This window comes from Caretta caretta, chromosome 16 (assembly GCF_965140235.1).
Source record: "Caretta caretta isolate rCarCar2 chromosome 16, rCarCar1.hap1, whole genome shotgun sequence".
NCBI classification, from domain to species: domain Eukaryota; kingdom Metazoa; phylum Chordata; order Testudines; family Cheloniidae; genus Caretta; species Caretta caretta.
Window position 1 is genome coordinate 21,005,461 of NC_134221.1, and position 14,558 is coordinate 21,020,018.

A 14,558-nucleotide genomic window follows, 5' to 3' on the forward strand; every position below is an offset into this window, starting at 1 on the left:
CTTTTGATGAGAATGAAGCATGTCATGCTCTGGAGAGAGCTCAGCACATTCTGTTAATAATTTACTTACTTGAAACTGAAACCAACTGTTATCTGAAAGGCCTCTTTTCCCATGATCAAATACTGATTTCCTGGATTCAGTTTAACATCAGTACAAGTCTTCTTTTTAACAAAGGTGATTTCAGTGTTTTTTTGGGCAAAAGCCTCTCCTGGAGTTGAAGGGAATGCAGTTATTACATTGGAAAATTTCACAGAAAAAATTATTAAAAAAACAGCTGGCTTCAATTTTTTCAGGGCCACACATGTTAATTAGGCATAACATACTGATTTGGTTTTACTATTTATCACAAGAGGGCAAAGCCAAGCCATCCATTAGCCACTAACTATGTAACAGGGAAATTCAGATAAATCAAAACATGAATTTTCAGCCCTTTGGAATCAGTCTAGAAACATTAAACAGGTGGCAATCTGACTTCCAAAAGCAGCCTTGTACAAACCAAATGTGTTTACCAAGATAACTGCAGATGCAAATGGTAAAGCATGAGAAGACATGCAACTCCCACTGAATTGCTCAGCTAAATCTATGCCAACTTTGCTGCATCCAAATTCTACTTTATAAAAGCAAATATTATTGTTTCCTTTCCTTGAACCATTGTCTGCTTGTTCTGCCTGCCTAGATTGTGAGATCCTCAGCACAGGTGCCCGCATAAACAGCAGCAATAATAACAGTTTTAATAAAAGCGTAAATACAGTGAAACTGGTGAAAGACACTAGCTTACAAATATCAACCCAAGAATCTTCAGATTCATAGAGTACAATTATTCTCTACCTTTATTAGGAGACCACTTAGCACTGATTTTTGTCTGCTGCTTGAGTGGTCACTGAAGGGAGTTTTCATTGTAAACAAAATAATTAAATACATTACAGTTAGAACTCTCACCTGTTTTATAGAGATCCAGAAGAGTTGCAGTATACTTAATAAAACTACCTTCTTCACTGGAGGACAAGATGTTTACCTTATAGACTATAAAGAAAAAACAACAGTTGCTACTGTTTCAGGCAGAATTCTTCCTTTTGCTTTGCACGACATCCATACTACAGATGGATATTAGGGCCATCTGTAAAATGTATTGTTTGTCAAACTGAAACTCTTATAAAGCTAATCAAATCTCATGTTTCAGCATATCAACTGATTGTCCATGGATGGATGCACACCTAACGTACAGCATTTCACAATGAAGTGCAAGGTTTTTCCCGGTTGTCCTCTGAAGCATCTGGCACTAGCTACTGCCAGAGATAGGCTAATGGACTTAATAAACCAGAAAGGTAGTTTCAATGTTCCTAGATATTTTCCAGAAATCAACACAAATACACATATAATGCACCCTAATTCATTAATTAGGAGGGTTTCATTTATTTTTTGTATTACAATGTACTGCTATTACTTTACAAGGACACTGCATGTTTTGCACTAAAGAATGCCAAGCACTTCAAACACACACACACACACACTTTTTTAGTCACAATTAAGATTTTTTATGCTGCAATTCTTTAGACTATTCACGTCACAGTATTATTCATCCAATGTCATTGCTCTAAAACTGGACTTGATTGTAAGTCTCCATTGCATCTAAATTCATTCATACCTCGGCTACTCAAAACTATGTCTGAATTTTTAACCAATCATTAACAAACAAGCATTACAACAGTGTTTTTATTAGGCTAATAGTTGAAGTAATTTAAAATTTCTGTAGACATATAGACCCAAAGGACCTGATGTAATAATTTACGCATATTCAAATCCAACGACAAAGGATTAGCGTTGGGGAAAAAAACTGATTGTTTTTGCCAGTAACAGAGAATACGTGATTTAACATCTCACTAACACTTGCACAGAACTGTGCTAGCTTCAAGCATATTTATTTTAACATCAACCTAGCACGGATTTCCATAACTGAAGTGGCCAGGATTTTTAAATCTGAGAACTGTCTTATAGAACCATGCTATAGTCTAGCAAGAGCGTAAATGACAGGATGGTGTGGTTAGCATATTATCAGAAAAAATACCAATTTCACACAGGTCAGAAGCCATGCTAGAATGCCTCTAGCCTAAAACATGGTTAAAGTCAAAATCCTTAAAATGGTTCTGATCCCAACACTGACAAGTCTTTAAAAAACAAAATATGTTTAAATAATTCTGTGGGACATGTTCCCTCTTTTTGCATTTTGGGGATAACATTTAAAAAGCAAACAACAAAAAAACAAAGTCTATGTGAGAAGAATGTTAGGGATTACATTATCTGCTTTTAACCAACAAATTACAGGAAACTCAATTATATCTGATGCTTTGTTCACAACTTGCCTTACATGTGCCTAAGTATTAGAACACATTATACAGCACATCAAATAATCACTGTTCAGAGACCCTTACAAAACCCAGAGAAACACAGTGTATGTGTGTGGGCGAGTACATTGTCCTCTGGGATTGGTGTAAAACTGTGCTTCTATTTTTGATTACCATTTTTAATCGGGGAAAGGTTTCTTGCACCCTTTCCTGCTTAGTTTGGCAGGCAAAATGAGAAATCTGTGTGTTGTATAGTTTCAGTTCTAGTGCGATGCTGCTTTTTCACAGGAATGAAACAAGACTATCACAGCCTGTAACAAACCCTCAGCGCTGCAGACATATCTGAAATGGGGTAATTTACTTTGCAAAAGTTAGCTGAAAATAACCAAGGGCTTTGATTTTTAATTCTGAAAAAAATGTGTTTGATTTTAAAGAATACTCAGTGAAAGATATATATTGAGGTCTGTCTTTACTCCAGTAGACCTACAGTCACAGTCTATGATAAAGTACTGGAACCAATCCTGAGAGGTATTCAGCAGCCTCAATTCCTATTGACTTGAGCAGGAGTTGAGAGCCCTCAGATCTTCTTAAGAGACAGGCAGCTCTTCAAAGATTGGGACCATTAACTCTATGTAATTTCCACAGACATTGCCTTTGTCTAGGTTGAATTATTTTAATTTACAGGCACTAACAGGGGTATGTTCATCTCTATGAGTACATGTTGTTGTTAACAAGAGTCACATGCCTCCAATGTTCTTATAGGTATATTGAAAAATGCTGCATCTCTCAAAGCAACATATATAAAAATAAAAAAGGTGCACCCTGTAGCATCACATCATCACTCATCACACAGTGTTCATTTGTTTTTCAAAGTAATATGTACTGATCATTCATATCTTACCATATGCAATGACTTGCTGGCATGCAGCTTCTCTCCTCCTATCAGCAGTTATTGTCAGATCTAATTTCTTTTGCATTTGACTGCATTCCGCTATGTTTAGTGAAAGAGATATGACGTTAATGCTAGGAAGCAACATCAGCACAAGCCCTCTTTTAAAGTATAATTAATTTCTATTTGCTCATGGCAATCTGTAACACAGAAGCAACAGAGCTAAGCTACTCAATTCCCATTTAGTCGACAAAATGAAAGTCAATAAGAGTTGTGCAGCTAAATTCTATACATCTCTTTTTAGAGTTTAGAATATAATGAATGTTTAATTTATTGCAAAGGCAACATCTGCTGTTCTGAAATAGAATATATAGCTCCTTTCACTGCTATGTAGTGCTCTCATCCACAAGGATCCCAAAGCATTAAGCTGTATTCTCCAACTAACTGCAACAGAATGGCATTTTTCGCAAAGTTTACCTTCCATGCATTTGCACTCAGCTCCTTCACACAGCCTCAGAAGTTTGTCATTTCCAAAAGGGTTATAAAATATGGTGCATTGTTTATCTACAGAATTGAATAGGAAAAAATAAATGCATGTAGAAGTTGAATTCCAAGAGAGTACCATCCAGACCTCTTCAGCCAGAAAGATGGTGACTGTGACATAAGCCTTAATATAATGTAGATTAAAAGTTGTGAAAAAGGGAGAAACTGTTAGTTTCTTAACAGGATTCAAAGAATCTTCTGAGAGCAAAAGATGTGAATTTGAAGAACTGGAACACATACCTGGTGCATGATATTCATACACAGTGAATGTGGCAGGGCTCCGCATTCCAACACGGTAAATCTCCCCTATTCGGAACGCAACACACATGAATTTATTAGCTGGCACCTGTTTGAAGAATGCATGAATTAGAAAGACACCAAAAGAAAGCTCTGTGTTACCAAAAAATAAAATAGTGCTTCCAATTGTGAATAATCATAGGAAATAAAAAAGACGATCTACCGATTCTATCTGTAGAACAATATGTCCATCTTTTATCTCATAATTGGTTATCAACTGATCAACTCCACTTGCAAGCTAGGGGGGAAAATAGAGAAAGGTTTTTAATCAGCTAATTTAAAAGGATTTTACATGGTCTTCCATAAAAGTTTTATGCTTATTGGTTTTAGCATGGTTTTGAGGAGTAAAACATTTTCTACAAATGGATCTTCAGTTACTTTAGTATTGCCATGTGATCCTAGTCATGAACAATTCCATACTTTAAGGGAACTGTTCTATCATCCCCTTGGGATAAAAACAACAACTATGAAATCTCAACATTCTTGAACTTTGGTGAAGTCTGAGTCCAGATCCAAACTTCATATTTGTCTCCCATTTTTCTAGGACATTGACTCCCATTGACTTAACTGGATGAGGCCCATAATGGGCAAAAACCCAGACTCTAGACTCAGGTACACGATTCCAATTAGTATGAGAAAAATGCGTTGCAATAAGATAGAGACAATGCTGAAAATCTGTGCTACTACCATAAAAAGATATAAAGCAGAAGGACAATAAATACTGTAGGTAAAGGTAAAATTTTCTTTAATATTTACAGTAGATAAATCTTCTGTATTTGCTTCCAGTCCGCTAACCAAAGTTATATCCATCACTACATGGGAAGACCCTGACTGTGGTTCTCTCTCACTAGGCTTGTACCTAAAATGGACAAAAAAATGAATATAGATAGAACCAAAACTTAGAACTTAGCGCACGGTCCTCAGAAAAACCTCTGGGCAAATTCTACTCATTCTTATGCCATTGTAAATCCATAACAACTTCACTGACTTCAGCTGACTTACTCCAGATTTACACCAATAAAATCAATAGAGATTACAGGTATTATTTACATTACAGTAGCGGCCACAGACTCAATCCAAACATAAAATTAAAAGAGTCCCTAACCCAGAGAGCTTACAATCTTTGACCCTGATCCTGCACATGTTTACACACATGCACATAAAAAGGGGTAGAAAGAGGGAAACAAGGGTCACAGCAGTAGTAACACAAGGTGGCAATTATTAGCAAGTGGATGACGAATATTTTAATCTCTTTTTTCCTTCTAACTTTGTTTTTCAAAAGTGCGGGAAATTAATGCATATAAATGCATATGCTAAAGTAAGTTAAGGCTACAGTTTTGAACATTCAGAAAACAGGAAATGCACAAGTAACCTCTTCATAGTAACCCTTGGCACTGATCCAATGACTTAAGTGCCAGCTGGGAATGGGGAATCCTGTGTAGGGCAGAGCTAGGAACCCAGGAAGTTTAGAGTTTGGATTAAATTTAAAATATACCTAGACATGTAAAATATTGAAAAGCTCAGTTATGTCACTGAAAAATCAATTGTACTTACTTTGCGCAAGCTTCTAAACGTTCAGGTTGGTTATCATCTTTTCTTCTTTCACCTTTTGTACGTTAAATAGAACATATAATTTATAGCTCTTCAGAAGCAGCTGTCCAGACCACAGCATACTTATATGAATGGGTTCTCATGAACTATTTTCATATTCAGGAGACAAATACTTTTCAGAAATTTTTTCAGCCAATTTTTAATGGGAACCTATGTTCTATTCATGAACAAACAACATAATTTTTCATTTATACCTTAGCCAAAATTTTAATTTTTATAAACTGAACCAGCAAAGCACTTATCCATCTGCTTAAGTAAATGAAACTCAAACGGGTTAACTTAAGTGCACGGTACTTGCAGAATTGAACCCACTGACCTCCACTCCCAGATCCTTCTTCTGCAAGATAACAGCTGTGTACTGTTAAATTAACAGCTATGAATGACATCAAAAATTGATTGGGGTGAAGGTAAAGTTATGTGCACGGAATATTGACCACTTTGTTAATCAAGATGCATTTTCCTGTACAGTCCTGATTAATTTAAAAAAGAAAAACAAGATTTTAAAAGTCACCACTAACTCTTTACCTTTATCTGTCAATACATTAACCTTCAACTCAAAGTCACATGTCTCCTCAGAAGTACTGAATTTATGATATATAGTCCTCACCTATAAATGTACAAATAGACAATTAACAGAAAACATGCACAGCAAACAATTCTCAAAATTGATAAACAGGTGTTCATATTTGGAGATGATCAAAGGCAGACAGTCTTATGCAGAATTAGATGTCAGTGTCTGGGGGCTTATTTGAACCTTGGAAATTAAGTTTGTCAGGGTCACAAACCTTACCACACGTAGGTAAGCTTTGGCTGTTATGGCATCCAGAGAAGCCCCTATGAAATCAAACCACTGTAATGTACTGCAATCAAAGTAGACTGTTTGATGTTGAGTTGAAGACCTAACCTGTGGAATAGGTGTTTTGTACTGTGGAAGGAACTTCATCATACAACGGGCCCTTGAACAGCCAATCATTGAGGTAAAGGAAGATGATCATACTTAGTTGCCACAAATGAACGGCTACTACCTGCCATGACCTTTGAGAGCATTCCGGGGCAGGGGAGGACAAAAGGAAGCACTCTCTACTGGTAGTGATTCTGGTCAACTGTAAAATGAAGAAACCTCTTGTGACAGGTGAATTGTGATGTGAAAATATACATCCTGAAGGTCAAGGACTGAGAACCAGTACCCAGAATCCAGTGACAGAATTATAGCTGTGAGAGTCACCATCCTGAAATTCTTTAATTTCACAAAGGTGTTTATGAGTCTCAGATATAATATTGGTCTCCATCCCCCATTCTTTCTGGGGACCAGACAATACTTTGAATAGAATCCCTTCCCCTTGTACTGGGCTGGAACTGTTTCTATGGCCCCTATGCATAGGGGGCAGATGACTTCCTGTCTCAGCAAATGATCCTAAGACAGATCTCTGAGAAGAGGAGGAGGACAAGGAGGGGTGGAACAGGAAGGAATGGAGGTAAAATAGATGGAGCAACCTGAGGTTACAACTTCCAGAATCCACTTGTCCAATGTAATTTGTTCCTATGCAGGTAATACGTGAAAGTCCAGCTCTGAAGAGTGGGAGGTGGGTAGGCTGGGGCAGCTGAAGATTCACAAAGCGAAGATGTTCTAGATCTCTGACCAAGCCATCAAAATTGACATTTGGTCTAAGACAATGATTGGGTAGTGATAGCAATCATGGTAGGAGGTCTTTTCTTTTGAAAGCTTGACCTCTTTTTAGGTGGTTCTGTAGATCTACGATAGATAGAAAATTGAACCAGTTACTGTCTTTGTGTGGTTTGAGAGCTACTAAATTTCCTCTTATTGGCAGGTGTGTAAATGCCAAGATCTGAGTGTGGCTCTAAAGTCCTTCAAGGTGTGAACAGATTCATCTGTGGATTCAGAAAAGAGTTTCAGTCCATCGATGGGGAGGTCTTCCACAGTGTTTTGGATGTCCCTGGGAAATCTGGACATTTACAGCCAAGACACTCAATGCATGATGATGTCAGTGGAGACATATTGAGCTGCAGGGTTGGCTGCATCTAGAGAAGCTTGAAATGACACCCTTGCTAAAAGCTGACCCTCTGTTATGACGACCTGGAACTGTTCTCAAAGTTCTTCAAGAAGTTTTTCAATAAAATTGTTGAATGTACTGAAGTTAGCATGGTTGTATTTCACCATCAGACCTTGATAATTTGTGATCCTGAATTGCACAGTCACTGAGGAGTACCTCTTGTGCCCAAAGAGACTGAGACGTTTCTGGTCTTTATTGTAAGGGATTGCTTGCCATATTCATTGACAGCTTCCACAACTAAAGAATTTGGTGGCGGGTGAGAGAACAAATATTCTGAATTTCTTGCTAGGACATAATATTTCTACCCATTTATAGTAGGTGGTGCTGTGGCAGGAGTCTGCCATATGGTCTTAGCAGGTTCTGGTAGAGCTTCATTCAAAGGTAGTGACACTGTCCAGAGGTGGTGTAAAATATCCAAAAGCATACGTTGTGACTCTTGAGCCTCCTCCAAAGGAATCTGGAGTGAATCAGAAATGCATTTCATCAGCTCCTAGAACTGGTTGAAGTTATCCATCGAAGAAGGTGGTGGAGGCATTACAGCCTAATTAAGCGATGATGGTATGTTTGAGGTGTCACTTTCTTGTCTGCTCTGGCCTCTTGTTCCTCAAAGATCTCCTCTTGGGGTTGAGGAGGACTCAATGGAGCAGAAAAATATATATCCTTATGCTGATCATCAGAGTAGCTAGGAGCTCTTGAAAACTGCTGGCAATACAGAACTCAAAGTCCCAATATGAGTATTGCGGGGAACCGTAATGTAAAGGAGGCGGCATCCAGTGTTGGTCATACCAGCGAAAAGAAGCTCAAAACTGTTTCTCCCTTGCAACTTCCCTCTCAGAATGATTAATCAGGGGGATATCTCTTCTATGGTAGGCAGGAAATCCCTGGATGGAGATCTGGGAATCACAGAAATCATCCTCAAAATAGTCCAGTGGGGCAGGCAATGAAGGTGAAGCTAGATGTCTGTCCGATGTGAGAGGTACCAGAGAGCTGGGAGTCACTGGTGAAAGATAATGTCTTGGTGACTCAACAGATCACAGTAACAACAAAGGTTCAGTCCCCATTAGCAATGGAGACACCAGTTCCTCTGAAACAAAAAGGTTCCTGAAGATTCTTGTGGTAACAGGTGTATCTGAGCCAAGGTTGAGTGAGGCCCTACAACAACTGGCTTCAATACCAAGGTTGCCGACTGCTTTGATGGTGCCTGTCTAGAAGATGGGTGTTGGCACCGGAGGCGCTGATTGCTTCAGAGATGCATATCTAGTGGACGGCGTCAGTACTGGAGATGTTGATGGCTTTTGGCACACTGGCATAGCAGTCTGGGATACCAGTTTGCGTACCAAGGTGGACGTTTCCAGTTTCCTAGAATCAAAGTGCTTGGGGTTCATAGCCATCCCAGCTTCCTAGAAGCAGTGTACTTACATTCTCTGCTGGAATTATCATGTCTTATTGGCACCAATATCAATATTGGAGCATGCTTAGTACTGCATCTCTTGAAGAGCTTGAAGTCTTTGATGAGCTCCCAGTAGCAGAGCATCATCTTGGAACCTCAAAGGTACTCTCTCTGGGACCAAAGGTCTCTGAAACAGTCATGCTCTGAGGTGACTGAGATTTCTCTGAAAAGGGCTCCGGTGGGAGATACAGAACTCCTCTTCTTTGGAGCCTGTTGGTACCTTTGGCGCCTTTATCCTGTGAAGATCCCAGCGCATGAGATATGGAGGTCAATGGGGCACTAAGTACACTTGAAGGCCAGTGTACAAGGGGTCCTCTGAACCAAGATCTGATGCTGGTCTTAGGGCTTGCTCCATCATAAGCAATCTAAATTTGATTTCTCTGTTTTCTCTAGATCTGCTCTTTAAAAAAAGTGCAGATCTTACACTTTGCCAGTATGTGGGTGTCTCCCAGGGAAGACACTAAGAATGTCCATTGCTAATGGAGACGGACTTCCTGCAGAAAAAAACGCAGTGCATAAGGCCTGGGGATCCTGGCATAACAAATGATGACCACCCCTAAGACAGAGCCATTCAAAAGTGGAGGAGAACAAGGGTGTTCAATTAAAAAAACCCAGATAAAAAAGGGGCTACCAGATTAATAAAGTAAAACAAAAACTGGTAAACTAAACTATCTGAAGACTAGGATAAAAAAAGCTAAGCTACTGCTAGGCTGAAAGCAGGCATGCTAGATGCTCTTTCTGAGGCCATAGGGCAGCTGAGAAGGAACTGAGGATGGTTCACTCATGCAGTTCTATGTGTACTCTGTATGGTGCATGAAGATGTCTGGTATGCATGCTGGGCTGAACAGGCATTGTTACAGAAAATTACTGATCAAAGGTGCATGGGGCACATGCGTCCTGAAGTGGCACACCCATAGGGACACTACTGAAGAAGTAGTATACATAAATATAGCAATATATCACACATGCAAGTTAATATATGGGTGTACAGTAATGACTCCTCTTTGAAAATTGCAGAGCAAAAGGGATAAAGAGATGACAGAATAATTGAAACATACATTAATTCAGCCTGTGCATATGAGACTAGGTTGTGGTCCTGTGTTTATATTATAAAAGAATAACAAATATCAACCATCTTACTGAAGTCCCTTTGTGAATTACGTATTGTTCTGTTCCGAAAGGTGGTAATCAATTATTTATTTGTAAAATTCCTGGAGGTATAGAAGCCAAAGGATAAATAGTATGTCATAATAGCATTGTAATATATTTATAAACAATAATACAAAGCACAGAAAAATAGAATAAGAGAAGGCACACTCTCTATTACAAAGTTATTGAGGCAAAGTTTTTCAAGAATGTTCACTAATTTGGGAGTTCTCCATTTTTGGGTGCCCAACTTGAAACACCTAGAAATTGGTGTCTCCAATTGCACACTCCAAATTAGTGAGCCCTGTTAAAAATTTTGGCCTAAATATTTAGAACTACGGAACAGATAAGTTGGGGGAGGAGGGAAGAATTTCCATCGCTTGTCTCACTACAAATAAATCACCTGAGGTAATTATTTTACTGCTGTCAAAATGTTCCAGAATTAGACAATATACTTTAGGAATCACATGACTTAAGACAAATGAGTTGAGTTGGTGTAAAAGTAGGTGTAACTAATGATTTCAAATGGAGCTGCACCTTCTTACACAAGATCTATACGTATACAAAATGGCTTCTGCCACTTTGGTCCAGGGAACAGGTAACAGAAGTCGGGACACAGAGGAAACTTCTCGGGATCCCTTTCATTGCCCATATTGACAAGACCAAAAAAAGGCTTTGTTCTTTAAAAATTTTTGCTTAATCACTTACATTTACTGTTGCTAAACCAGTGCTGCTCCCAGTGCTTACATATATGTCATCGTGCAAAGGTACCTAAAGATGTAAACATAAATATGATTTGACATTAAATATAAATATTTGCAAAGTACTAGTTAAGATACTACCATTAGCAGTCAAATAGATAGAAGTCACATGGATCTTATGATCTTTTTTACATTTCTGATTACAAACAAAGGGCCAGTCCCACTGTTTACACATGCAACTTTACACATTTGTGTGGTCTTACTGAATTCAATGGGACTATTCATGTAAATAAGTGTTTCGAGGATGTGGTCCTGAATCAGTGAAACCTTTAATCACTTGCTGCATCAATTAAATCTTAGCAGATGAAGACAACAGTTAATCAAATGGTATTTTTCATAGACACATTTTCTTTTTTTAAAATTTGTCTAGACTTTATTTCTTTCCTTCTCAAAGGAATTTTTGTAAGTTATTAATAAGATTTGTTTTCACTTTTCTAAGGTAAAACTATTCACTCACTTCCAGAGTCCCTCCTATGTAATTTTCTTCTGTCAGTTTATAGCGCTGAAGGTCTCCATAATTCTTGTAAGCCACCTTGACATCCATGTTCAGCAAAAGACGTTTAACAAGAAGGGAATATTCAGTCAAGGCTTCAAGGGCATTAATTGTGTCCTGTCAAAAATCAAATTAGAAAGAATTACTACTGGAATGGAAACTAAACTGTAACAAAACTGATTATTAAACACTTTACTCAGACACTTATTTAGGAAGACAGATAATGGTAACCCTAACCAGCTAAGCAGTTTAATAGTGTGTTATTATACTCTTAATAAAATGATAGGATATTTAACACTACTTTGTGGGCATGTTTGTGTAATTTATTGTTTTATTAAAAGTTTATAAATAAGTGCACAGCTGCTGGAAACAGAGGTTTTAAAAATAAGAAAGCTAGTAAATAAGCACAACTATTGCTGTGAAAAATTGCTATATCATAGCTTTTCACTTCATAGATTTTTTTATTTGCAAAACCAGAAAGTTTGCAAGAATTAGCAAATTTGGTCAAGGGTGACTTTTTGTCAGAAAGCATATGGGAAAACAATGAAATTCCACTAATCATTTTTTTAAAAACACAAGTGAATTTGCTGTTTTTAATATAAAAAGTTTTTCATCTGTAAATACGGCTTTTCATTTTTTGTGAAAAACAGTGACAAATTCAGTGTCAAAATATATTGGTTTTGTAGAAATTTTGGTCAAAATGAGTTTTTTCCTGGTACACAGTTTTTTTCATCTGGCTGTATCTAAAGTCAATAGAGTGAGCCTGCAGATATAGGAGTAATGATTTGCATGTACTGCTAAGGAAGTAACATTCCTGCTGCTGGAGGTCATGTTGCTAATTTCCTTTGATTCCCACCCAACATAACAGGACACACAAGTCATCAGTTTGGCTCATGTATTACCCTACTAAGGCTTCTCTGATTTCATCATCTGAAAAATGGGAGAGAAACATTTAAAAACACACCTGAGTGGAATAAAATCCACCACCATATCTTTGCTCTTCAGACAACCATCTGACAACTGGATCAGCATAGACTTTGTCCCCACTCAAGAGAGTGGTTAGCAAGGCATAAGCAGTGGTTTCAACAATCTGCGCAGTGCCAGCATTAGGAACATATTTATCTAGTTTAGTGGAAGTATCCTTCCAAAAACGATAAACAGGAGGGTCACCTGGAGGAGTAATAAAATATTAGCAGGGGTTAAAGTAGATTGTAACAGGAGGGGGAGCTCTCACCACACAAGCCAAACTGGAGGGGGAGGACTGCTTATCCAAGTCAGGGAGAGAAGGAGGAGTTCTCCCTCTGTTTTTATCAGAGATGGAGTTGTGCTCTCTTTATGCCCGAAGGCTATTTAAACCTCTGAATATAACCTGACCTGTGCAAAACACAATTTAATTCTCTAACAGGAAAAGCAGATGCTATTCCTTTGTTGCTACCTTCGTTGTGAAACAGATGGTGGTAGACTTATGTTCTGTTGGTCTTGGGAATAGAGGAGTTTGATGTATTATAGGATACTGTATTTACAAACCAATAACAAGTGATTTTTAACTTTATTACCATTAATTTTCATGTTTTATACTTATATGTTGTACATATCAACAGAAACTAAATATTAAAAAAATTGTTAAGATCAGCAACTTGTAGTGGAACTGAATTGTGCATTTTGAAATCAAAATGCTGGTGAGGACCACAAGGCAAGAGAATTGCTCGTCTAGGTCCTCTCTGCATCCCATTGCTTTGTTAAGGCAGCCCTAATATCATGTACATATAAATCACTATAACAGTCATCAATCTGCTTTTACACTATTCAATAAAACCCCCACTGAATTTCTTGAAAGGAGATGGAAACTATGGTTATATTAATTTTTTTAAGAAACAAACAAAAAAAACGGTTCCCTACCTTTCATAACTGTTGTTCTTAAGACATGTTGCTCATGTCCATTCCATTGTCGGTATGTGCGTGCCCATGTGCACGATCATCAGAGATTCTGCCTTAGCAGTATCCCTAGGGCTGGCTCTGGCGCCCTCTGGAGTACCACGCTCATGCTGCGGTATATCAGGCGCCGCCAGCTCTCCACCCTCTCAGTTCCTTCTTGCTGACTACTCCAACAGAGGGGCAGGAGGGCAGGTAATGGAATGGACATGAGCTACACATCTCGAAGAACAACAGTTACGAAAGGTAGGTAACCGTTTTTTCTTCTTCGAGTGCTTGCTCATGTCAATTCCATTCTAGGTGACTCGAAAGCAGTATCCCCAGAGGTGGGCTTGGAGTTCAGAGTCTTGCAGACTGGAGCACAGCTCTGCCGAAACCAGCGTCATCTTGAGCTTGCTGAATCAGAGTATAGTGCAAAGCAAATGTGTGGAAGGACGACTAGGTCACGGCCTGACAAATTTCTTGAATCGGTACCTGAGCGAGGAAGGCTGCCAAGGACGCCTGCACCCTAGTCGAGTGAGCAGTCACAATCACCAGTGGGGACATCTTCGCCAGCTCATAACAGTAGTGGATGCAGGCAGTGATCCACAATGATATTCTCTGGGCAGACATTGGGCAACCCTTCATCCTGTCTGCCACAGCAATGAACAACTGCATTGACTTACAGAACAGCTTCGTTCTATATATGTAGAAGGTCAGTACCCTTCTGACTCCAATGAACTCTATGCGTTGGACTGGTGTTAACATGGACTTTTCTGTGTTTATTAACAGGCCCAGGTCACTGCAAGTGGAACATACCAGATCGAGACTCCTTTGCACCTGCTCCAGAGACCTGCCCTTGATGAGCCAGTCATCAAGATATGGGAAGATCTGGATTCCCTGACGTCTCAGGTAAGCCACCACCGGTGCCACGCATTTCGTGAATACCCTGTGAGCCGAGGACAGGCCAAAGGGGAGCACTGTAAACTGGAAGTGGTGGCCAGCCACTATGAAATGATTAACTATTTACAGCTAGAAGCGCA

General features: G+C 38.8%; 1 protein-coding gene across 7 annotated transcripts in view; it reads right to left on the reverse strand.

Annotated features, from left to right (window-relative positions):
- The window catches only part of C5 (complement C5), a 56,139-nt gene that overhangs the window by 737 nt on the left and 40,844 nt on the right, over positions 1-14,558 (reverse strand). For 4 of the 7 annotated variants that reach the window (XM_075120607.1, XM_075120608.1, XM_075120609.1 and 1 more), the window contains 12 exons: positions 12,569-12,774; positions 11,569-11,721; positions 11,059-11,121; positions 6,208-6,289; positions 5,626-5,677; positions 4,828-4,930; positions 4,235-4,309; positions 4,015-4,120; positions 3,709-3,795; positions 3,244-3,333; positions 940-1,023; positions 70-208 (listed from right to left, as the gene is read on the reverse strand). In XM_075120607.1, coding sequence (XP_074976708.1) covers positions 70-208; positions 940-1,023; positions 3,244-3,333; positions 3,709-3,795; positions 4,015-4,120; positions 4,235-4,309; positions 4,828-4,930; positions 5,626-5,677; positions 6,208-6,289; positions 11,059-11,121; positions 11,569-11,721; positions 12,569-12,774 — 1,240 coding nt within the window. Of the gene's footprint in view, positions 1-69; positions 209-939; positions 1,024-3,243; positions 3,334-3,708; positions 3,796-4,014; positions 4,121-4,234; positions 4,310-4,827; positions 4,931-5,625; positions 5,678-6,167; positions 10,416-11,058; positions 11,122-11,568; positions 11,722-12,568; positions 12,775-14,558 lie in introns of those variants that run through there. The other 3 variants (XR_012665289.1, XM_075120610.1, XM_075120611.1) reach the window with 3 other exon arrangements.